Below are 26769 nucleotides of genomic sequence, written 5' to 3'. Positions count from 1 at the left end.
CCACCAAACAATTTGGCTGGCTCATTCCTGGGAATTTACACTTAGCTAACCATTTTACAAGTGACTAAACAGTTTCATTAACAGCAGCAGCACAACCAAAGCTTTTAACACCTGGCTTGAATCCTGCCCATCATTAGGAAGGCGGAGCCCAAAACACGATCATCTCTTGAACCAAAATGCAGCTCCTACCTCAGGAGACACATCAGGAAATGCTGCCCAGGTCAAGCTAAGTGTGCCCACCCAGAGCTCAATCACACAGTATTTGACTGCTTTACATTCAGCATTTTTACACCAAAGGCTGAAATTCTCCACAGTCCTGTTGCTCAGACAAGGCAGCTATGACCCTGCAATGCAAACAGTCCAGGGCCTTTTTGAAAGGCAGAGGTATTGCTTTGAACAAGAACAGACAGAAGGCTCCTAATGTGAGGAATTAAACAGGGAGGGAAGCAGGAATATGTGCACTGAGGGTGAGAAGCACTGTCTGGCACGCTGTGGAACTGTGTTCAGAAAGGCTGTGGAACCAGTGCGGTCTGGAAAGTTTAGCTCTGGCAGACAAATTCATTTCCCCATTACATATTCACTCCCGCTGGAGGGCAATGGTTTAAACACCGTCATGTTTCAAACAAGCATCTCACTCCATAAACAGACTGCTCCTCTCAAAGCCTGGCAGTACTTTGCCACCAGAACTGCTAACATCCTTTTCCTCCACCATCTCTACAACTTGGTCCTTTTTAGCAGTCAAATCACAGTTCTCAGAGCCCCTACTCCCTTTCCCATACCCAGATGGGTACTTGGCACATTTTGCTTTGTGACATTCCCTTTCCAGATGAAATTGTCTGGGAAAGCAACTCACTTCCCCTTGCAAACACTGTAGCTCCTAACATTAAAGCTTGATTAACTCTTCACAGCATCACTCACAGTTCTTCATCTTTTTCTTCCTGCAAGGAGTTCAGTAAGCAAAAAGCCCTTTATCAACGAGAAAGAATAGAAGGCAGCACAGAAGGCTCCACGGAACAGCAAAGAAATACAAAGAGCTGGTCTCCCAGTTTGCAGTCCTTGTTTCCTTTCTCTGTGCTTTAACACAGCAATCTTGCTACCAGCATCCCCTCCTGGAGTCACTCACCTGTTCATGAAGGTGGAGTTCTGCTCTTTCAGGACAAGCTCCCGTTGCTGCAGGGCCACAATTTGCCTCGAGAGGTCGTCAGGTGTCCTATGCAATTAAAACAAAATAAACACTTATAACAAATCCTTGGTTGCAAATCTATATTCCATATATAACCATAAAACAGGTCTCACCAAAAGCAGCCAAGGCAATTTCCTGGGGCCAAAGCTCTTGCAGTCCCTTAGACCAACACAGAGCTGCAGCCTGGCCAGCTCACGTAAAATCCAAAGCCACCACAGCAAGAGCACAGGATTAGTAAGAGGGTAAGAAAAGGAGGAAATAAACGTAAATACAGACTGTACAATTCAACAGCTCTGGCTACTGCTGAACATCCTCTGAGAGCGTAGAGGTTCAGGTACATCATAGGTGACTCAACAGTTCCCACAGAGTTACCAGTGTGCTGACTTCAGAGGCCCTCACACACACTCCATAGTGAGCCACGGGAGAAAAAACCCACATCTCTCAGCTCTGGGTAACACTTCAGATGTCACTGATAATCTTTTCTTGTCAAAGAGATCAGAGACTTCTACAGACCCGCTAGCGACAACTCTGCAGGTGTCAGAAATAGGTTTATTTTTCCATCAAATCCAGTGACAAATCCTTAAAGGTAATGGAATGGGATCAAGATAGCTCCAGTCTGGCAGTTCCATCAGCAGTCTCTGCAGGAGGAAACTGTTCTTTTGGAGGCCTCTCTTAAAGTCATAAAAATAAAAATTTGTCTTGCACCATCAGAAAGGTTTTCCCACCCCAAAATAGAAGCATCTCTATCACACTTCCCAAAGGAAAGGAAGCTGAAAAGAGCATCCCTGTATGTACTGGGTACACACATCTCGTGCTCCAGCAAGATGCACCATCCACAAAGGGGAAGAGTGACCGAGACCTTGAAAGGGCTTCTCATAGGGAGCAAGTGGGAAGTCAGTTTTGTAGCAGTGAAATCTGCAGAGACACAATCTATCATGTCCCCCAAAAAGCAAGTCAAGGATCCACTGTTGCTGGCAGGTGAAACTAGGCCTGGTCAGATTCTACACTATTGAATACAGCGCTGGAATGAGGCTGCTGCCACTCCAAAAACTGAACAGGGAGAAGTGCCTCTAGCCTGAGCATTGGATTCTGACTGAATCTAGGACTAAAGAAGCCCTTTCTCTGATGAAAGTATTTTTCAGCCAACTACTCACATCAATAAAAAGGCATCGCTTTTTCTCTTTAATCATCTGTCACTTCCAGTCAAGTGAAAATTAGTTAAACACTGAGTTGGTGCAGATAGGATTCAATTTTGGCAATCCCAGCTGAAAGATTCCTGCATTTCACTTCCAGAATTGCAAACCTGTACCCTTCCTCAGTAGAAAATTTTGAGGCCTCTACTACCACTTGTGTTACATCCAAGTCTTAATAGTCAATATACAATAAAACAGATGGAAGTGTTCTCCCATCAGACAGTAGAGACACAGATTGAAGCAAAGAAATCAGTCAGGACAGGACATCATATCACACTCACTAGCCAAGGGAATTATGAGGAGAAACCAAGACACAACCTGGAGACAGCTTGGCTAAAACATCTGAATATAAAATTCTGGTAGCAGAGACAAGTCAATTTTAAGCCAACATGCACCTGAATTTTCAAATGTGCTGCAGTATTAAATAACACTTTAAAGTTCTGTAGCTGAGCCTGAAGGGATCCTTAACTTGAGCAGTTCACCAGCTCTTTACTGAGGGCTACTAATGGCTGGGCATCAGAGGAAACACCCCAGGAAAATGGACTGGGCACACTTAGGCTGTTTAGCAAAACAAAGCTGTAAGCAGACACACCAATTTCCACAGGAAAAATCTTTGTGCAGTGTAATGCCAAGTCAACAAGGCTCTGAAGAATGCACTTCTAAGCCTCTAATAAATGACCTAAATACAGCAGATTTATCATAAGGATAGTTAGTACCTCTGGCCATGTTGAGTGCCAGTCCCCAACACCAGTGTTTGGTCCCTGCATCAATGAAATAATTTCACAGATTCTTCACAGATTCCTTTTTTTTATGTACAAAAAAAGTATATCTGCCTTGATTTTTTTTCTCAGTTTTTCAGAAATTCAGACCATAATCTGTTAGGACTAAGATGAGGAACTGAAATTAATCCAATAGTAAAATGAGAGAGAACTATAAAAGCCACAGATTTCTAGTAATGATAGCTCCTGACGGATTTCCAATAAAAAACAATCATCCTCATCTGTTCAGCCATTCAAACCAACAATCAGCTCCCAATCTCAGTTCCAGCAATTGGCAGCTTTAGGTTTACACTTAGTTCTGGACGGTGTTTTATTGGCATTAGATACCTTTCATTACTTTATTTCTTTTTAAGTGGAGCAGCATAGATATACATATATACAGTCAGATATACGTAGATACACAGTCAATCCCCTGTAAAGAAAAGTTCACTTTCTGTAACACTAAATCATGTCAGGTGATGAGAGACAAAGACACCACTGCATGCACTCTGCTGCCAAACACCCTTATTGAGAGGTTTCAAAGCCTGGTTCCGAGGTCTGCACCCTACCCTGAGCACCAGCAGTTTGGCAAAAGCTGAATTTCCACAGATCCAAGTAGAGGAATGACGCTGCATGCACAATAAAATTAAATCAGAGCTTTCAATTTGATGACAATTGGTCAAGTCCCAAAGCACTGCAAACACCAACCAGCTGTAACCAGCCCTCTCATTGCATGAGTTTCTGCAAATAATGCCATGGAAAGAGAGAAATTTGTCAGCATCCCGACACACAGCAGGCATGTTCTGGCCTTGAGAGCCTTGGCTGATGTCTGTAATTTTTGCTAAGCTCTGTCCATTCCCTATGGAACAGCTGATACCAAAACCAGTATTAGAAAAGACAAGGGATCTGCTTTAAGAGGATCTTTATGACAACACAGCTTTCCAACACTACTGGAATCACCATGGCTTGTTGAGGGAAGTTTGAAACCCTGTCCTCACCCAAACAGAGCCAGAACTCCCTTTCTGAAAAGCTGAGCACTGCCATTATGTTTGCTCTGCAAACCTGTAGGCAGCTTCCTTCCGCACGGAGTAACAGAGCCCATGCAACCACCAAAAACCCCACACCTTGTGTGCATCAGGCATGCAAAAACCTGTAAAGGGACACATGGAAGGGTCCAGTTCAGGGCAGTGTGTTACCAAAACGGATTTGTGTGCTTTGTAATCAAAGTTCACATGAACAAGTGACAAAGTGGCTTCCAAAATGCAGGAGCAAATGAAATCACTGCCTTCAGCTCCCTTCTCCTGAGTAAGGCACATGGAGCCAAAAGCTAGAATATTCTTCCTCTGTCCCACCTTCCCATCCTGAGACCCTCTTTCCTTAAGCAAAATTCATAAAAACAAACAGTTGAATTTAAGCCCAATTTGGACAAGGTTTTCTTTTGCCCTAAACCAGCAAATTAGTCCAGCAGTTCACAGCACAGTAAGGCAGGGGGGGGACAAACCCAAAGCTCTTTGCCTTCCTTTGAAGCACAGATGATTTGAAAAGAAGCAATTTAAGAACGATGAAAATGTAAAACCATTCAAGTGAAGTGAAAAATTAACTTAATGGGATGTCCAAACAAGTCACACAATGACTTTTAGTGCCCACTGTCATACTTTTTAAACTTTTAAGGAAAATGGCTTATGTTATTTTGTATACCTTTTTTTTTAATGCACACAACTGACATTTCCTAGGATCTGGAGGAACGCTCCGTTCTTAGTTAAGGATCTATTACCATTTCAGTACAAACTGTGACAGTTACACACTGAGAATTAGCTGTCGAGGTAACATTTAAACCAAGACTGTAAGTAGATGAAAATGTTAAAGAAAAAAATTTTTAATTTATAATTTATTAGAATGTCAACTTCTTATTGCTTCTATAAAATGTTTCAAAATGCACAGCAAAGGAAGAGTTTTGATTGTAGCTAGAGATCAGACATTAAATTTCAAGTACGGAATTGCAAGACAAAAGTAAAACTAAAGAGAAAAATAGGCACTTCATCAACTATGTTTGGAGGACTGAGTTCTTCACTGTTTTTTGTTTAATTAAATTTGATTCAAACTACCAAACTAATATCACATTTATAATACTAAATTACTCAGAATTACATATTTTTGGAACTCTGCTGAATTAACACTTCTCTTTACATTTTTAGCTCAGTATGAATATACAATGACAGATTTGGTTGTCTCAACTAAGTCATATTAAATTGAAATGGAACATTACCAGATTTTTGGCACAGTGTTTTCAGTTTTACACTTAAACATAATTAACTGACAAAGACCAGAGACAGACGTTTGTATTAAAGTGTTTGTTAAGAAAATAAGGCACAGAAAGGGAAGCCACATCTGCTTCATCCTCTTCTATGAAAAACAATTTCCAGGTGTTTTTGTGGGTTTTGATTTGGGTTTTTTTTAAAGGTAATCCCCCAGAAGTACAAAATATTTATTTTGCTCCTTATCTGTTTTTGTATTGTGTATAAGGAAACATAAGAAGATTCTGAAATTCTCCTCTCCCCAAGAAGAACCTTTCCTACTTTTACAAAAATAATTTCATCTTCTTCCTAGGGAGGAAAACAACAGCATCTGAAGAACAAACAGAATGGTAACATGACAACAAGAGAAGATTTCTGGAAAAGCAGTTTAGTTGCTTTAAATATTTCTCTGTGATTAGAAAGGTCATGGAATGCCTGTAATAGTCTTTTCCTGTATGCTTGAAGTGAGTCTCAAAAATCCTCTTTGTGTATTTGATCTCCTCAACTGCTTTAACTCCTCTATCTCTGGTTTACAGGACTCCTGTCTATCTCTGAAGCTTCACCAAGTCCAAAAGCAGCTCAGTTCCTGGAAGGACTTGCCCTGCAAGAAAGTTCAACAAATAACAATAATCACAACAGCTCACAAAGACTTCCCAGGGTACAGCAGAGAGTCCTAAGGTTTAATTTGGTCATATTAACTCTACGTTTGTTATGAGAAAGGTATAAACTGCTTAATATCACTTTCTCCTCAAAAATGCATCCCCTCCCTGGGAACATTCCTTAGCTCCCCTTCCCCTAGAGGAAAATATTGCCACTAAAATCTGGTGTCCAGACCTGGAAGTTGTGAGAGTTAACTTTCACAACAACAATTCTCCTGCAGAAAAGCCCCTTCAAGCTCCAGTCCAGCTAGTTACCCCTGTTTGTTGGTATCTCCATGCCTACATCCTCCCTTTCTATTCCTGACTACAGTAACTAATCCATATGGTCTGGAATCTCCTACACACATTAGTCACAAAGACAAATCCTCAATGTTTCCAGGCAATTAGGACACATTTAGTGCTTTGCAGCACTTTGATTAAAATGTTTTGAAGAACAGTCACAAACCTTTACTCATTCAAATGAAGGTGCCAAGACCTGTCAAACCTACAAAACTAAGGTATACCTGAGACTGTTTCTCCAACAAAGTGGCTGCTTAATATTTTATGTACAAAGTAAATGGAGGAAATCTGCAGTGTAAGTGGAAGCAATAAGCAATCTCAGCCTCAGAGGTTCCCTTCATTTAGAGAACTCTTATTTGTGTACAGATAGAATCAACAAATCCAATTGCTCTTTACCAAAGCAAATGTCCCCATTAACCACTTGAAGCAGAAGAACAACTTATTTGTAAGAAAACATTTTAAGTGTTTATAAGTGCCTTGACAATTCTAAAGACAATTGATACGTCTCTTTTGAAGCAATTGCAAAATTAGCAATTAATCCAATCAAGCCCTAATTTGAAGAGGGGAGGAAAAAAAAAGGAAGAAAACCATATTAGATTCTAGTTAATAGGCTTCTTTGGATTTTAATGAAGAAAGCTTTTTTCCTCCCAAAGTTAACAATATGGCATCGTAACAACTCCTCGTTCAAGCGCCATTTCTACTTTAAAGATATAGATAAGGGCTCAACAAGATAAAATTAATCTTTGGAAAAATAATTCACCATTGGGCAGACATTTCAACAGTTCCAACTTCTTTCTCATCCCTACCACTGCTCTAAGAGCAAGCACAGAACAGTCCACAGAAACCTGCTAAGTGACACATGCTCCACACTGGAATGGAACCTCGCAAGTGAAAGGCTTTCAGCGACCTCAAGCAGAGGGAATGTACACACAGCAGCACCAAACCTGCTGATCTGAAAGATAAAAATACTCAGCTTTTGGGTTTGCCACTGCATGCTCAATCACGTGACATAATTTAAAGCTTGGAGAGGTCATGGTGAAACAAAAATTTCGCAGAGTCATCAAGAGACCTTCATTAAATGAAACCATTTTTAAGGCAGCAATAAGGCATTCAGCATACAACTCAAGACATATGGAGTGTCTCTGCAAAGCTGTGAAATATTCTTAGTCCTATGTTTTTCCTATACAAGAAAATAATGAGTTCTTAAGGTCTGAACCCAACAGATTAGACACTGAAGAAAAAACCACACAAACTGCTAAAGCACCTTTCAGGTATTCACCGGCACTAGCACAGAAGTAGTGAAGTTGGAAACGATCAAAAGGGATTTTAAAAATGGCTGTTACTGCTCTCATGCTAACAGAGATCTCAGCACAAACTTTACAATCAGAGAAGCAAATGTATTTTCTCAATTCACAATTTAGTGAATGTAATTATACATTAATGATGACGTTGAAAGGAAATTATTGTGGCACACAATTTCATACCTACTGCCCTTAAGACTTCAAGCACAAAATGTAAACACAGTTAATAATGTAATGTTTCATTGTAATGCAGCAGCAAAAGCTATTTTAAGTCTTTTTCCTAATCACAAACTTAATTTGAGAAAAAAGCAACAGCTAAAGGTAAAAATAATGCTGTGAAATTAAGAAACACTTCTTTTGAGGAGTCATAAGTAGGGTTGCTTTTCCTACAGTTTCTATTTGTCACTGGAGTTGGAACAATCATTTTGGCAATCTGAGGTTGGGCTGAGAGGACAGTGTGGACAGGGTACCCAAGAGACTTCATGAGGAGGGTGGGAGCAAATCAAACTAATATAAAGAACAGAATCACAGCAGAATACCAATTCTGTATTCTAATCCTGCGGGTTAGAACCCTTAGATTTGCAAGGCATTTGGATAGTTGTAAATAGTAATAAACAAAAAATTAGTATCTGAAAAGCAGACTGAAATACAAGGATATATTCATCGGAAACAAACTCCAAACAGACAGATGATGTATCTTGCACATAGATATCATTCAACAGAGGGTCATTAGAAACCCTGAAATCCATTCCCAGCCAATTACCAGGATTATACAAAACTGGGAAAGAACCCTGACAGCTAAAAAATGAAGGCAATAAATGAAACTTGCAGAAGATCAGGCAGAAGCTTCTCTTTTTAACTTCCATGTCAATGAATAAAAGCTCATTCAGAGATTTGCTCCTCACCAAGCTGAGGGCCAGCAGGGAGGGCTGGTTACAACAGAAGCATCTGAAATAAAAATATTTAACTCCTTCACTTTCAAATTAGGCAAGAGTATCTATGCAAATAAACAGACAATTTTACCAAACCTCTGCTGGTTCCATTCTGCAAGGTCACTCTCAAGACATTTGAATAGACCTGGACCAGCCTAGAAATAGACATCATCAGCTTCTTCTCAACGAAGGAGGTGTGGGACGCAGGGACAAGACACAAAAATCCTCCAAAACCTAAAACCAAATATAATTTGCATGCATCCAACATGCCCTTCTGGCATAACTTCTATCCCCATGGAAATTACCAACACAGAGACATCATTTTTCCAGATAGCCAGGGCTCCTGTTTGACAGGAGAGCTCCTGCTGCAGCCAGGCTGGCTACTGACAATTTATGTACATTTGACTATTTTACAGATTGCACTGAATTGATGGTCTTGTTCTTTTGACACCTGTCTGAGATAATCCTTGCAGAATATTAATTTACCTAAGTCCTTGTATTGTTTTCAACATCTTTATTGATCCTGTTGTTTACCCAGACTCTTATCAGCTGAAAATATTAGCCAGCAGTAACACAAAGCCCCTAACCTTGAGCAAGAGGAAATGCTATTAATGGCTGGAGACAGGTCCTTGGGAGAGTCTAGACCATATTTTCAACTGCTTTTATACAAAGTGATTTGACATCCCATATATTCTTCTTATTTACTTCTGATTACAATCACATACTTATTCAATCTCATGGCAGGAATGGCCACTTTAAACTGCAACTTTAAGCTGCAGTAGAAGTTATTTTAACTGGGTTGTTTTTTAATATCAATCCAATAACAGTCACAGGTAAATTTATGGTAACAATTTTAGAAAGAATGAAAAGCATACTGCTTGTATGTTCAGCTGGAATTCTAAGTTATTCTTTCAGATAGAAAATTGAGGTTAAGCCTGTTGCTTTGATTAATTAAAAACTACCCAAATTCAGTAAAAGATTATTTCAAATCTTTTCACAACAGATGTCTCAGCTCTGCCAGAAACAGAACATAATACATCCAAGTTTCAACAAATGTGAGAGGTTAAAAGCCTTACTGAAAACACAGCTGATAAATGATTATATTTATCATGAAAAACAATAGCAGAACAACAAAATTAGATAATGCCTAAGGAAAATGCTTGCACTGTCAGCAGTCACAGGTTCCTGCAGGGCATTTGTATTAAGATGGCAAAAAAGGTGTCAGCTGCCACTGAGGCCCTGTTTGTGGTAGTTACATCAAGTACATAAACAACTGAGGTACGACTAGATAGCCCTAGAAACCAGACCAAAGCAAGTCCTGAATTTTAGAAACTGAGGCACTAAGACTGTGCAATATGATTAGGGAGATCCAAAAATCCCTAGTTCAGTGTAAGAAAATGAAACCCCACACTGACTTAATAGATGATAAAAGCTATCAGTCGTAAGCACTTTCTCCTAAATCTTTTGTTTCCTAACTGGTAAAAGTCAAAAATCAGTATGCAACACCATTTTTGCAAGTCATACTAATCAGTTAATCCTAAAACATGAGTTTAAATCCCAGCTTTTTGCTTAGCCTAGCCTCATGATCAGCTACCACATCGTTTCCCACCGAGTTCATTTCCCATTCAGAGCCTGTTGCTCAATTCCTGGTTTTAACAAATCCAGGAGCACGTGAGCTCACTGTGCAGAACCCCCACCCCTGGCTCAGGCCTCCCCACTTAAGGAAGCACATTTCCCACTCAGCTGTCCACGGGCTCCATCCAGGAAAAGGAATTATACACGTCCCCAGACACATGTAAATAAACCAAAGAAATTTCAGATTTACAGCGCTGTCTTCAAACCCTCTCCCCCAGCTCAGGGAGGATTAAAAAGGACTTCAAAGAAGCCTGAGTTCCAATTAAAACACTGTGACCACCCTGGGGACGCAAAAATATTCCTCTGATTAGTGAGATGCACTCTTTGAACTGTTTGGCTAAAAAAAGCTTTCAGAACTTTAAACAAATGCAGTAATTCTCTCTCACACTTTTTTTTTTTTAAAGTTTCTAAAAATTTAATATTCAAAGTGAAGGACAAGTAACATTTAAAATGGAAAGTTTTATGGAAGCCCATTAGCACATCAGCTCTAGGCATCTACTAACATGAGACCCACCAAGACCTGAATGCTGCAGTCCCAGTACAAAGCAGATGACAGAAGCTGTCAGAACAGAAGAACCCAGAGTGTCACTGTTGCTGCAGAGGTGGTGGCACCCCTGTGTTATGATATCCCAATCTCACCAGCCCTCAGAACCACTCTCCCTGAAGGGCAGAGCACATCAATCCCACCTTGTTTTGAAATTCTGCTTTATTTCCTTAACATCCAAAGCTCCCAAGCCACATATACAGTGTCTCACATCCAAGTTCTTTGTGACACATGGTGATAATACAACAGTTACCCTCAGACTTAGCAATTAGCACAGATTTAAATAAAAAGCTCTTCCTATGCTTGCTGCAAAGGAAAACAAAAGAAAGAAACCAACTCCCTCCATCCCCTGAGACTCCCACTCCCAAAATCAGAGCTGAATTACATACTCCAAAAGTTTTAACATCAAGAACAATGAATGCTAAGAACAGGTGCTGGGAAAATAACTGCAGCTTAGAGCATGCCAAAGCAGTTGGAGCTAAGTGGGCATAATAAACCTGCCTGTTAAAGCCAAACCCCAATCACCCTCATCCATAAGGAATGAATAATTCATGGCAGAAGGAGATAGAAGCAGACTTTAAGACTTGCTCCGAGAAAGTGGAACTGATCAAGTGTAATTGCATTAGATGTAAACAGTGGCATTTCAACAATTACTCTTCTCCTTTTGCCAACTTGTTCTCAAAAACCCACACTCAGCTCAGATACCTGCATCCAGCACAGGGTTCAGAGCAGCCAAAAGCAATTGTGGCTTCCCTGTGTCTGCCACAGCTCCTGGAACTGGGATTCAGATACGGACAGCACTGGGGTCACAAGCACTTGGACATCATCTTGGCTTGCTGCTATCATCAGGCTTTGAACACTTTCAATGCCTGAAGCTTCTGGGGGAGGGACTAATAAGATTAGCTGACAAACACTGTCAAAATTTGAAATGTATCCACAGAAGAGAAAGCTCCTATTCTCTCTGCTAAAAGAAACAAACACTCCTTTTTCATACCACTTTTACATGTTTCCTTTCATTCACATTTACCTTCAAGATCTTGCTTCACCATGCTCTACAATACAGAACTACCCACAAACCAGTTACTTTTCCTTTTCTTAGTGAATGGGTGCTAAAGAACCAACCAGACAAGAATAAAAGAATTAAACAGCCTTCCCAAAGTCTTCAAAACATCCACCCTCCTGGAGATCTCCTCCTGGTTTCTCCAGGATCTTCAGCTTCCAGATTCTGCTCGCTGCTGGTGTGACTGCAGCTTGGTACAACAGCTCCACAACTGAGGAAAAGGTGCATCAGATATGCCCAACTCCCCAGATTTCACTGGAACTTGATTGGGAAGATACTACAGAGCATTTATCACCTCAGTGTAGAAGGGAGGCCTATTAATACAGTAAGTATTATGTACCTGAGATGCTAAATGTGTCTTTAGACAACAGTTTCAGAAAGCACAAATGAAAGCTGCAGCCATTAAACCACAAAATAATTTTAAGTTGCTGGTGCAGAGCTCCCTCACTCAGCTGCTTTCCTCCAAAGCTTGTCTGAATTCTCAAGCTCTCCTGTTACATTACCAAGAAAAATTTTATTTTACTTCAACCATTCTGGTTTATAACCTGAGCACATGCCATCTAAAAGTATTCTCCAATCTCAGCCCATCTCTCCTTCCTCTGCTGAGCCACAGCTTCTCTCCTAGAACTCCCCACTTTAGAAGCACCCCAAAGAAACAGTGCCAGAAATCCACATTTCTTGTAGAACTTGATACCACCAGTATGTTTAGTACTAGACCTGTGCAAAGACAGGATTAAATGAAAGCACAAAGGCATATGGAAAACAAGTCCCTCTGTACTTGAAAGCAACTTCGCAAATGCAAATGCTTACAGAACACTTGGCCACATGCTGAGCATTTACTCTTGGCAGAGTCATGTATCAAGACCAGGATTTCTTAAGTGCCAAAACACCTTTTTTCTACCACATTTACTATATTTTTTTAACAAGAAAAAGAAATCTGCGCACAGCACATGACAGAAAGAAGACAACGTTAAGAATCTTTGTAACTAATGCTTAAACAGGCAAAGAGTTTTTTGTAAGCCTAGGTAAGAGGATGACTGGCTGAAAAATTAAAAAGTCACATCTTCAAGTTGTACTTTTCATGTAAGAAGATGAACTCTTCAATTAGTGCAAGAAACACACAGAAAGGTTCAACAAGTAGGAGCCTTCACACAAAACCAACACCTCTCTGCACAGGCAGCCTGCTGCCCTCTGCACCAAGTCAGACAAGCTGACACATCCATCACTGGCACACCCTTTCCCAGAGAGGACCTGCAAAATCCTGAAGGGATGGGCACAATTACTGTACTGAGAGATTAAAATATATCCTACAAAGAAGCCTTTTTGCTGCAAACCCAAGGAACTACATAAACAACCCCAATTTCCATGTGCACATTCACCAGGGTCTGTAAAACTATCCATTTTTTAGCAGGTTTAAAACAAACGCTCCAATATACAGCTCCTTGGAAAGGAGAAACGAGAGATGCCTATTGATTAGGTGTCAGGGTTACCTCAGGAAAGAGAGAAAGAACATAATAGTGGAAACAAAAGTTGCCCACTACATCCTCCCTTCAGAAAGCACAAAGGCTTTAAATACACGAAACCAGCTCAACTGTGTAGTTACCCTCTGAAAGGCCGTCAATTACCTAAATTGGGCTGTGTGGCATGGAGGAATAAAAATGAGACAGGGTCAAAACAGCTCCGGAATTAATTGGGAGAGGAGAGGGCATATTTCAAAAGAGGGAGAGTTTTCACTCTCGCCTGCCTTCCTTCTCCCTCGCTCTCCAGCAATCACCAGGGCCCAAAGAGACAGCAGAGGAAGATTTCATTAATAAATTTATTTCAACTTTCTTTTCAATGGCACTAAGAATGTATGCAAATCCATTCATAATTAGGTTTAAAAATTCCATTTCATGGGATAATCAGACTTCAAAAAACTCAATTTTAGTTTTAATCAGATTTTAACAAGGATATTAAGTCCATTTCGTTCAGAAGAGGGAGAAACGGTGAATTTAACACAAAATGTATTCAAGCTTAGCCCTGGGAGATAATTAAATAAAATTAATTTGGCAAGGGTTGTCTGTAAATGGAAACGCTCCAGACAGCAGAGCAGGTTCCTGAAGGAAACAAAAGCAGTTCATTACTGTACAAACAGATACAAAGCTTATTGTTCAGACAGAAGAGAATTGCAGCTCCTCCACAACAGCAGGACAACCTGAGCCCTTGAGCTGCCTCTGACAAACACAGCAGTGTGTGGAGGAGGAGAAGGTAGTTATTTCCCTCTTGTTTCAGCTAAGTCCCCACTCCCCTAGCACAGCAAGGAGGGAAAATGCAGGGGACAGCATATACAAACCTAACAATTCCAAATTACTAAGCACAGAAAATTATAAGAAACAATCTAGTGAGAGACAGCTCCTTTAAACGATGAAAACCCACATACAAACTTGAGGCTGTCAGCAAGATTCTTGCCAGATATGATTCCATCAAATTCCATGTAATGATTTAGTCACACAAAGAACTGAATCCCAATTTAATACCAAAAACATCCCACTCTCCTTGACAAAAGCTACGGACTGATACAGATGCTAAAAGTTTGGTAACTGTCCTGATGCTTGAATTCTGAAGGACCAAATATTGATTTTGTAGCCCTTATAACCTTAAACTACAAAAATGCAGTTATTTTAACACTGTATATCAGATGTGTCTGACACTTAATTATTTTAACATCACGATGGTACCAAGATTATGAAAGTCACTTCTGGTAAACACTCAACTTTGCTGTAGAGTCAGACATTCTGGTTTAGATTTTCATGATGCATATTGGTTATGTGTTTACCTAAACTTTCCCCCAACACTGGGCACTTTTAAGGTTCAGCTGGAACCAGTGCTGGGCCATCTTGTCCAGTCCAGGCTGTTGTCAAGAATAGCTGAACCTCGAGGTCCCTTCCAACCTGGTATTCCACAAATCCATGAAAATCTGCTGACCTGGACACACTATCACTGAAAGGAACAGAAGACAAAAACCAGACAGGTATTTCTGGAAAAGAAAAAGCTATTTTAACTACCTATCTACAGTCAAATGACACTGAGAAACAGCATGTTTATCTTTAGAAGCTGTCACAAGCCATCCAGACAGGAGCACATGCATTTGCAAGACCTCTGTCTACTCAATTAGAAAAAAAAAAAAAAAAAACAGAGAATTTTTTCACTCTTCCTCTCTGCCAGCCTTGCAAATATATCAGTTATTACAAAGTGCCAATCGCATTTTCCCTTGCCAGCTACTTGCAGACAGGTGAGCCAAGAGGTGTTGTGTGACCTTGACAAGTGGGCCAGCTCTCCAGAAGGCAGGTGATGTCTTTGCCAAAGTCACACTGGAAACCATCAGGCCTAAATGAAAGGCTTGTCACAAAATAGGCTGGATGCCATCAGCCTTGGCTGCCACATTTGCAGAAAACCACCTGAAGCCACAAAGCCTTATCTCTGGGAATACAAAGAGCACTGAGTCAAATGTCATTTGCAAACACAGTAGCAAAACTGAGTACAAAAAACTCCTAACTAGGTTAAAGCATCATCCTCTAACGGAGCCAAGAGCAAAGCTGTGAAGTATTCCCAAAAGCTGTCCCAGTTTAACTGGGTGAACAGCTGACTTCTCCAACTGAGGATGCAGATACTGACCGTATTCGCAGCCAAAGCCAGATACCCCATTTCTGCCCTGCTTAGAAAAGTTAGCAGGATTTCAAGAGAGAGCTTGATGTGTATCACAGCAAGAGGATGACTGTTTCATTAAAACAGAAAATAAATCAACTTGGTCAGCAGGGAGTAACTCAAAAAAATCCAGACTTTTATATTTCTTCCTACCCAAAAGATTTATCTTCCCTTTTACTACACTGTTCATATCAGAGTATCTCTGGAAGACAGTTTAAACAAGTAATAAGAATTCAAAAGCAATTACAACAAGAACAACTTGTGCCAGAAACTGGTTCTTGCAATAGCTGCCCATTACTCCCTGCAGAGACATAGAAACTGTTAACTCTGCTGACAAGAGAGTTGAGAATAATGCAGAGAAAGGGAGAGAGTAAGGACTGAATCCAAGTGGTACTAACAAAGCAGAGAAGAGATGCTCGAAATCTCAATCTATACTGTTCTAGAAAAGCCAAAACTCTACCTATGTTGGAAGGCTAGGCTCTGCAGCAGATCTGTTCCTGCTTATAGCAAGAGGCAACAAAAGTTGAGAGCAGCTTTGCTGCTGCAGAGGTTTCTACCACACGACTCAAAATGTATCGCCCTCTTACAAGAGCACCACTCTGCAGGACATGACTTCATTAGAAAAAAAAATTTTGCTGCAAGGTGATGACCAAAATATGTGCAGAACATTTATTTGAAAAAGTAAGTTTTGCCAATGCACTCCTAGAATTTTCCATCAGTGGCAGGGAGGGAGAGAAGGTCCCACGCACCTCCACCTCTTACCTGCCTTGGCTAAGTGGGAGAGTTGGTATGTTTTATCTCCTTTCTGCTGAGCACGCCTGCTCACTTCCTACAAGCCGTTCTAACCCCACTGGGAGCTGCATTTGAGCTGAGCTCTTATTTCAGGTATGCAGGTCAACACTTTGATAACAACCTCCAGACATTGGTTCTGGGTGTTCACTAAACACAGGGACCCACTCAGCCCCCAACACCTCACATCTTTGCTTCCAAAATGGGAATCTTTCCAATTATCCCAGCCTCAGTGCTCTTACCAGCCTGGTGCAGTGTTTGCTCTCATTCAGGCAGCTCACTTCAGGCTGTGGGTTTTGTAGGTTAAGACAAAAAACACTTTTCATTTTGTCTCAAACAGAAAAAGGCATAATTTATATAAACAGCAACAATTTAGGAAGCTCACTGCTCTGTAACACCTTACAACTTTGTTGAATATTGTTTCAAAAAAGAAAGATTATAGCTGAAAGCAAAACCTTTTTCTATTTATTCTATGTACATAACACATAATAGCTCCAATCTGCAAGAGTTTTTACTTTTTAAAAGGGATGGATGGGCACCAACTAAAGATCTTTATGCTTATATAAAATTCATACTGATGAGAGTTAACAAACTTCCATTCTAAAAAAAAAAAAAAAAATCTGCTTCAGGTCTTGCATGTTACTCTGGATTTTTCTATCTAGCCCAAGATAGCACTGACACTGACCAGAAATGGATGAGTAAATAATCCAATCCACCATGCTAATTTCCATGCTATGAGTTATTTTAAAATAACAAACAACACTTACATAATCACAGCGAGTTCAAGAGAACCTTGAGGCACTTACCACATTAATCTTTTAACTCACTAACATTTCAAGTTCACTGTGCCCTTTAAGAAATATTTGAAAATATTGTGCTGTGCTTTTGCCACATGAATACTTCTCTCTTCAAGCAATGCATGGACAAAGGTATATTTGCAAGAATATTCCCTTTAATAAAGTAGCTTGTGAGGAAAGAAAATGCAGCCCAGGTAAAGATAAGCTTTCATCAAAAATATTCACTGGGAAAGCAGTCCTGAGGGAGGAAGGACTGGAGCTTCAGGACAAAGCTTACATAATATCATCACAGGGCATGTAAGCAAGCTTGTCAGAGCAGCAGCATTTTAACAATGCTAAGAAACTGGAGCACTGTAATGTTCATACATTTCCAGTTTCTTCCTGCCCCATGTTGACGTTGCTATGCCGGCTGTTAGGTACAACTAGAACTGAAAATCAGACCTTTCCTGGCTGATCCAGCACAGAACTCCTCACTGCACTGATGACAAACCAAAGACAGATGATTAAAACAGCCCCTTCCTTCCCAGCTACCATCAGAAGCAGGAATCCATGCTCTGGGCACTGATGAGGTTAAGCACTATCCAGGAGTGAGTCATTCTCAAAACACCATCACGATAACCTGCACCAAACACACTCAGAAAAGCTGCTCAGACGATACAAATCATATTTTGGTCTTATCAGCACTGACAGATAAGCTCTTCTTAATAGTTCAGTGCATTTTTCAGCATACTGCTTATTTCTCAATGTGAACAAAGGTCAGCTGCTCTCACACTTCATGTCCCTCTCCACAGGTTTTGTTGTGCTTGGGCAGAAAGATGGACATGGACTGCTTTTACTCACTAACCCCTGCTCCCCTTTCCCCACCTCCAGTTCTCAGAACCCTGGTATTAAACAAAGCCTGCAATTCCAAACTAAAATCTACTGTCCCCTCTTCCCATTCTTGAGTCCGTTCCCCTGTTTACAGATTGGCGGGACAGAACAGAACATTAGAGTTTAGGTCCTGTCTAGTTCTTTGCTGCTATGAACTCATCTTTTCCATAACCCTGTGGAGCAGTAATTTGGATACTTTTGGCTCCACTGGAAGCTGAATTCAGAACTTCAGTCTTTCTGAAAGTAACAACCTCCTTTTAACTGCATTCATGGCACAGTTACAGCAATTTGATTTAAATGCTAGTGCAAGTCTTAAGGATAGCTGGTTCTTTTTCTCACCAGTACGGATCCCCCTTCCTTCTCCTCCCTTCTACCCATGAATTTCCTGGCAGCAATTACATCTCCCACCAGACTCTGCCAGAAGCTGTTCCATTCAACACTCAGTGGGCTCCTAGACTCCTTCCAGCAGTCACTTTCTGCATCCCCACTATCTTCCTCCACACTGGGTGACCAGAACTCCAAGAAGCATCTCCCAGGCCATCTACAGAGGTACTGGAACACTTTCACATCCACAGCAATTTTTCTCCTGGTGCATCCTCTGTGTGAGAATGAGCAGCCATTGTAGCAAGCACAGGGCCCTTCTGGTCCTTTCCACTGCATGTGCTACATTTTCCAAAAGAAGTTTGCATTCAGCTCCCAATTCCATGGAGCATTGTGCTTTGTTTCATTGAATTTTGTCCCACTTCTGCACTCTAATCCTTAGGGTCACTCCGTTCTGCATATCCAGCTTTTGTGTATTTATGAATCCTCTGAACTTGGCATCATTAGCCAAGTTTTATCAGCACACACCAAATTTTTGCACCAAAACCGTTAATAGAAATACTAAATAAAGCAGATCCTAAGGCTAATCTTTGAGGAATTCTACTTATCCTTGCATTTTCCTTTCAACAACACTGAATCTATCCCTGTTTAAACAATTCCTATACATCCTACAATTCATCTATTAATTTCCATCTTCTCCCCCATGGTTTATACTTTCCCAAGCAGCTCCTGTTTCAGTGAAGTTCAAAGAAGTAAGATTTATTGTGATTTATTTGATAAGACAATCAATTCTCTAGACAAAGAAAGCTGTTACAGTAGTCTGGCACAATCCATCTTGGAATTCTTGATCCAATGAAGAAGGGAGATTCCTTGCCCTGTAGCTAAAGGCCATGCCTAGGAGTACAGGGGAGCAGCACATACAAGAGTTTGAATCCTTACTGAAGCATTCTGTTTTGCTTCTGTTCAAAAAAGGCCTCTGCATTTAGAGAAGAGTTTTGGAAAAGGCATTACTCTGCTAAAACAAAACCATCCCCAAAATGCACGTATGGGATGTGCATTTTTGTTTAAAAGTTTCCCTGCAAAAGCAAAACTTTGGGGGTGAGAGATAATAAATAAACTGCACATCTAAGGGAGAGGGGAGGCAGAGCACGTCAACAGCCCCAGCAGAAAATTTAGAGCTGAAATACTGAAGGATGCTAAAATGGAAATGGAAAGGTAAAATTAAAACTGAGCTGGAGATTATAGTGGTTATTGGGTTTTTGGAAATGATCAAATGATAGGCTGAATAAAAATCAAGCATAAGCATTTGAGCTGTCTGACAGGAGCAAACCATCCCCTTGCTGATTAGTCTCTGCTATTTAAATGATAATTTCACTTTAAGGCAAACAGGGCTGCTTAATGCAACCAAAGTGGCTCTTTATAAGTGTCTGTATTTTTGAAAGCTTCTCCTTCACAGCAGAGTGAGCAGTGAAGTTCAAGCCATTTACACATAACATGGGTCACTACATGCTGCAAGAAGCCAAGCAACTTCTACCCAATTGTTTTCCAACAGTGTCAAACAATACTGGCAAGAAATACAGCAGCAACTCAAAATGAAGTGTCTGACTGGTGAGTCCCCCACAGCAAATGAAACACCTGCTGTGGAGCAGACAACACCAGCACACATTTCTAAACCCACTCCTGTTCCTAAAGGAAAAAAAGAGCCTTAAGTTTATTGGTTTGGGGAACGTACCCTATATTCAAGCTGGGGTAATGCTCTATATTCTGATTAAAAGAGCAATGGAAAAAGAAGTGATAATTTCCATTAAAAAATGATCTATTGGTATCTTCACTTCCAAAATAAAGTTCTTACTCCCCAAGTAAGAATAGTCCATCTTCTCTTTGATGTCATTACTCTCCACACAGTTCTTGTACTCAAACTACTGAAGTTCCTCAAATCATCCTTCACCAAAGAAGATGGACAGTGTGCTGAGCTATTGCTCAACAGCTTTTTCTGTCTCCAGAATGCCAGATCTGTGATCCTGGGAAGACAATCTCTTGAACTGTTCCCAGGGCTTTGAAATGCAAAGCAAGGACAGATATATTTTTGATCTGAGCTTGCTTACTTCTCACTCTGATTATCTGATTACACATTACAGCCTCACTCTGCCTCAATGTCAGGTGCTCATCCCTTATATTTTACACTCTTCCTATCTCTCCTTTAGCCTCCAGACTTATTACTCTGATATATTCAAATGGAAATAAAAGCACTAATGGCAAAGGAGAAAGAACACTAATATTTTTGAACATCAGAGATAAGTCCAGTGTTCTTTGGAGAAAATTAGTATCAGATAGGGAAGTCTGGCAGGAAGTTTTGCCCAGCATTTCAGTGAAGAACAGTAAAAGACAGACCTACGACACTTCAAGATATCTATAAAAGGTGGTTGCTTTATTAAAACTTAGTGGATCAACCCCATGAGAGTGGGAGAAAACTAAACTCTGGTTAAAGCACAGATTTGACAGCACAGTTCCAAGCATTACATTTAAGTGCATTATTCCCAACACCCAAACATGGACTGAAGTCTCCCAAAACTGCATCTGACTGCTCTGAAGCCTGGAGCTTCAGAATTTGAGATTATAAAGGAGCATTTTCTCCCCACCAGGCACAATAAGTGTTCTGTCAAGGAAAGCTAAAACCTAAGGCAGCATGGAAAGTGAAGAGTAATGTACATTTTAAAATAAGAGAGCAGAATAATGAAGAACAGAAGAGCTTAGAGCAATACTCCAGCATATGCTGCATGTCACATTCAACAGGTGACAGCTTCCTCCAGGACTTCTCTATGTAAAACTTGGTGGCTTCAGCACACACACAATTAGTGTAAGACAACCACAAATAGTTTTCTCTTTAAACCTGTACCTCACTCTCTAAAGCCAAAGATGCCCTTTGGAACTGTTCAGGCACTTCCCCCTCAAGAAGCTGTTAAATGCTGCTAAGGCAGTGCTTTCATCTTTCACACAAGCTAAGTCCTACAAATACTGAGCACGTAACCTTTATTTCTATATAAACACAATGATTACCCTCATCATCCCTTCCAACCCTGGCTGCTCATTGCCACATCCCCTGCCCTGCTTTGGAACAGTACAATTATTTATGCACCAACACAGGAGATCTGATGAGGGAACAGATCAGGAATGGGATTGCTGATTCCTATTCTAGATTGCTTTTTGCTATGCAGGGACACCTCTTTCAGCTGCTGAGTTCACAGAACCAGAAGGCACCAGGTAGGAACAGAATATTTTGAGACAGGCACTGGAGTCAGAAGCCCCAGGTGAGACAGGAATGGCAGAGCTTCTCTAAACTGGGACTAACTTGTCCTGGCAGAACGATGCAAGGGAAATTCACTCGACATTAATCCCTTTGCAAAGCCAGGAGAAAGCCCTGTTCTGAGGGATTTGAGGGAATATTAGCAACCTGCATACATTGGCCCTCTACAGAGAGTGAATTCTTCAGCATTTCCCAAACCTTCAACTTCATTGGAAGGCAAAAAGTAACAATAAAATGCAGTACACTGTGGCTGTACAGGACAACAGCAGATAATCTAACCATGAGGCAAGCTGAGACCTCATAACTACAGAAGTTTCTCTAACAAGCACAGTGCTTTTTTATTGTTGTTTTGGTTTTTGGTGCTTGTTTGTGGTGGTTTTTAATTACTTGTTCCCCCTACACAGTGTTTATCTCCCTACTGGGTGCCCTGGGAATTCCCACTGCGAGGAAACAGTTTGTTTTACACTGGGAATCTTGTAAACAGCAGTCATGCAAATTTCAGTCTGTTCACAGATCATAAATTACAACTATTTATAAAAAACTGAAGACATAGAACATGAAGCTTCAATATCCTCATACTGTGCTAATCCTAATTTGCTCCACCAATTAGGGACACAGCTCTAAAGCTGGGGGCCACTAGTGGCCAACCCACACAAACCAAACTCCTCACCCTCCCCAACAGAGAAATTAGCACTGTAGTTCAGGTCAGTGGTACAGTTACAGAGGGCAGCCAGCACCAAATGCTTTTAATTAGACTGATTTCTTGCTTGGTGACAATAGACCACAGGGCTACAATAGGCTATCCCATAAAAATATTTGCTCCACTATGGAATGATCACGCCAGAATTACAGCATTACTGGAACCAGCAACAATAACCCCCAGTCTCGGCTTGATTGGTTGCAGTTAATTAAGTATCCAGAGTAACATGAGTAATTCAAATTATTTCGACATGTACTACTTTGTATATCTGTCAACAGATTTTTTTTTAAACCAGTAACCACTTACTCATAATGGACATTCAGAGAAAGACAAATTACTACCTTGTGAGAAAGGAAAAGATTATGAGCTTCATTCACTACTGCACAGATATTCAATGCCTTGGATGGAAGAGAGTGCACAGTAGCTAAGCATAGTTAATCAAGATTCAAAAAGGAAAGTAGAGAACACCAATATTCTCCTTTTTCTTCTATTCACTGAAAAAAAAGAGCACTAATCCACCACTAAATGCAGAATCAAGAAATCCGATTCCCCTTTCCCTCCCTCTCTCCTCCCTTCCCCCAGCTCCAAAAGCAGAATGTGCATAGAAGGACTTCCCGTACTGAGTGTAGCACCTGGGTAATTACGAATTACAACTGTGCAAACCACTGTACCGAATAGAGATGCCTGCCACTTAATTAAACCCTTTCTTAGAGAGGAAATGCATACACATTCACACTATCTCCTCTTCTTAATTGGTCTCAGACATTGCAGGAAGTTAGTCCCCAAGATTTGTCAGCCAGCCAGCCCACAGATGTTTCAGAAAGAAAACCAGGTCAGCATTACCAGGTTCGCTTCTTGGGCTCGAGGTGACAGGTCAGCAGATCAGTGCCTGCTGTCTGCAGCTGGCAGCTCCACCAAGGGAAAATGGTCTCTCAGCATTGGCCCAAATTCCTGCCAAATGTGTACTTCCCTTGGCAGGCCTGGCCTGGCCGGCGAGCTCCCCAAGCAGCCACGGCAGCTCCAGGAGATCTCGGTGCTGCAGCCACCTGCATTCACCCTGAAGGGCTCTGCAGGCACTCCCAAAACCCAGACTCCAGTGAACCCCAGGGTGTCTCTGGGTCAGCCTCATGTCATCGGCACCAGGGCCAAGACCTGCCTTACACCAGAACCACAGAGGGACGCGACTCAAAACATCCAAGCCCACGAGCGGAGCCTCCAAGCTCTGCACAAGAGTCCAAGCTCACTTCTCTTCTCTCTGACACATCAGCCTCACCTCTAATCTCCATGCTGTATTCCATGGCCCTTCAGAAAAAGACAGCAGACATCCCCACCGTGCCCCTGATGGAAAAAACTGAAATAATTCTGGAAAATTGCATGAACAAAATCTTTTCTTTTTTCCCCCCACATAAACACCAAGCCTGAGCTGACAACAGAAAACAGTGCTCCAAAAAAGAAATTCTAACTTAAATAGGCCATGATCAATATATTTGATCACCAATATAAAATAATTCTGCTGTGTATACAAAGATCTTTGAGCCCAGCAGGTGAATTTGTAAAAACTATATACTCATTACTTCCATTAAAAAAACCACCAAGCAAAATAACAAACAAAAACAAACCCTGTATTATACTTTACTATTTATTATCTCAAAAAAGAAAAAAAGGTTGGACTAAAACTCCTCTGAAGCTGTTGTTTGTGGCCCACCTGGCAGTGTTCACCCAATCGTATAACTCTTCAGCCAAACTTTGACCTTTCAAAACCTGCAATCTTCTGCCACTTACGGAATAACACAAAGACAAATTTAGCAATAAACCTTGTCAGCTGCTATCAATGGCTATCGGTACCTTCAGTATCTGAATTACTGCCTCAGCTTTAACAAACACCTGATGCACATCTTTTTGCATCACTCAGTACTCCAGGGTATATCTATTTATGGAGAGCAAATCACTTGCCTAATTCATTAGAGGACAAAAACAATATCAACCAAACACAGACAAACAGCAGCAAAACAGGCTTATTTAGATTAATAGCTCACAGAACAAGAACCTTCATTTTTTATTTGGGCATCTTCTACAGCTGTGGAAGGGAAAGTCAGAACAATAACAGTGCTGCTCTGAGAATGCAATTCTACAGCTTGGGGTGGGGAGAAAAGAATCACTCTGTGAAGAACTCCTATTAAACAAGACAAAATGAAGAAGACATGGCATAAACATGAAGTTTACAAAGTCAGTTAGAAAAACACTGTTTCATATTCCATTAGAGAAATCTGCATAAACCATTTTCCTAGCAAGTTACAGCCCTGAGTACTGGGCAAGGAGACGATGACTGCATGAAGGCAGCATTAAAGAGGGTTTAGCAGTTCTGCCGGCAGGAATTACGAGTTTTCCTGGGAGCAGCTGTCCCTTCCCAAGGCTGATGGATGCACACCGGGCTGAACCCCAGGCTGGAGCGATCCCGCTCCTCCCGCTGCAGGAGAACGGGCGCCATCTCGTGGCAGTTCTGTGCTTTGGCACCCCAACAAAGCCCCCACTGTCACCCAAAATCTCCCCCAAGTATTCTTCTGTTAAAATATATTAACTGTTTAATGGCAGTCGAGGAACTGCCTGGAAAATATCTCTAAGCTAAAAGTCCAGTGCTGAAAATACAACCGAGTGTGTCATGATTAACATGGTTTGTCAGTGAAGATGGTCAACAACTCAATTACTCAAATACTGGGTTTTGAAGAAATACAAACTACATCAGCACATCCTGGAGAGAAGGAGTACAAGAAGCTTGTTTTCTCAACACAGCCCTTTCCTAATAACAGTCCTAAAAAAGCCGTGTATAAATATCCTTCTATAGGACAGTGCACTCCAAAATAAATAAGACTTTCTACTCACAGAGCAAGAATTTTAACATTTTGTGCTTTTTTCCTTTTCCAGCTGAAACCAACTCTACAGCAGAAATACCAAACCAGAGCAACACATGGCAAATGTATGAAAACCCCTGGCAGCATAACAGTAACACACAAAAAAGACCTACATCCACAATAAAAATCAGATCCAACTATACTGCAAAGTAGGCAGTAAGAAGTCAAGAAATCCAAAGGACATAAAGTTGAACACAAGAAAGATGGCACAGATTTATAATGTGTACACATGAACCATATATAACACATATGATGAGTCCTGTTTTATTATCTGGCTACTGTGCAGCACAGGGATGTTTTGCTATAGAGCTACAGCTGTCTTTATTTCCACTGTTTATGAAAGAGAAAAAAGCCCAGGAGCTTACAAGTGGAATCCAGAACTAGGAAACACAAGATTAGCCAGAGTCAACTGTTAATGAACTTGTCTTCCCCCCACAAGGTGAAGCATTATAAACACTCTTCCATTGTCACCAAAAAGAGACCAGTACTAAAAACAGTAGGATTACCACTACACTCCTGAAAGCTGCACCTCCTTCCCAAGTATTATTACATAAAATTACACTGCAAGGGCTGATCATAAGCCAATCTGACAAAAAGCCTGCTGGGAGCAGGCAATCAGTGAACAGAAACCACTGAGAGCAGACACTGAACAAGCCCTGTGGAAGTGCTGGAGGAAATGAAAAATCATCCTCTCCTAAAACACCACATACTGCATGCACTTCCCTTACATCCTCTGTAGCAATGAAGAACCTGATAAGAAAAGATGAGAAATCCTAATTTATTCCCTTTTCCCTTTCTTATCTAGTTATTAGCAAACAGAACATTGCTCTGGCTCTTTGGGACAATCAGCCAACTTGTTCCTGTTTCTTTTCTGCTATGAGATGGGCAATTAACTCTTCTCAAACTTTCACCAACAGCATTCTCCAGGATCCAACCAGGACAATGATCTCTCATCATCTTCATCATCCTGATCAAAAATTAATGTAATTCATACTGTAAGAAGTCTGAGCAAGAAAAAAAAAGAACAATGGCTGGGGGGGGGGGGGGGGGGAAGGGAAAATCATCCAGTCCCACTTGCCTCAATTGCATGAAAAGATGATCTTTCTCAAAAGCAATTTCCCTTTCTGTAGGAGAAGGTGCCATTAATAGCACTAAACAATATGGCCCAATCACAAAACTAGCACTTCACAGTGAATATTCTGATTTTAAATGAAGGAGTTATTAGACTTCAACAGGCAGAATCACTTGGTTCCATTTCTCTCCCACTGTGAAATTACCTCGTTAAACCTTTAACAGCTTGAGGTAAGTAGAAAGCTTTTACTCCAAAAGGTTTTGCAAAAAGGATTCCTACAATTTCTGTCCATACCTTACCACAGAAGACTTAGCATAATTCCATCTTCATCTAAATGCATGGATCCTCAACAGATGCAGGAGAGAACCTCAAGCATGCTACCTACTGGCATGCCTCTGGAAAAGGTTCATTATCCTCATTAAACAGAAAACACTGAGAAAAATAAGGGGGCTTCCCCAAGTTGGAACACAAGTATCTTTTACATG

At 40.9% G+C, this 26769-nt stretch overlaps 1 protein-coding gene across 1 annotated transcript in view; it reads right to left on the bottom strand.

The window, feature by feature from the left end:
- The window catches only part of MAD1L1 (MAD1 mitotic arrest deficient like 1), a 350530-nt gene that overhangs the window by 312827 nt on the left and 10934 nt on the right, over positions 1-26769 (bottom strand). The window contains exon 10 of the mRNA XM_008633475.2: positions 1124-1210. Coding sequence (XP_008631697.1) covers positions 1124-1210 — 87 coding nt within the window. The remainder of the gene's footprint in view (positions 1-1123; positions 1211-26769) is intronic.

This window comes from Corvus brachyrhynchos, unplaced genomic scaffold, assembly GCF_000691975.1.
Source record: "Corvus brachyrhynchos isolate BGI_N302 unplaced genomic scaffold, ASM69197v1 scaffold5, whole genome shotgun sequence".
NCBI lineage: Eukaryota > Metazoa > Chordata > Aves > Passeriformes > Corvidae > Corvus > Corvus brachyrhynchos.
This window is presented reverse-complemented; position numbering and strand designations above follow the sequence as displayed.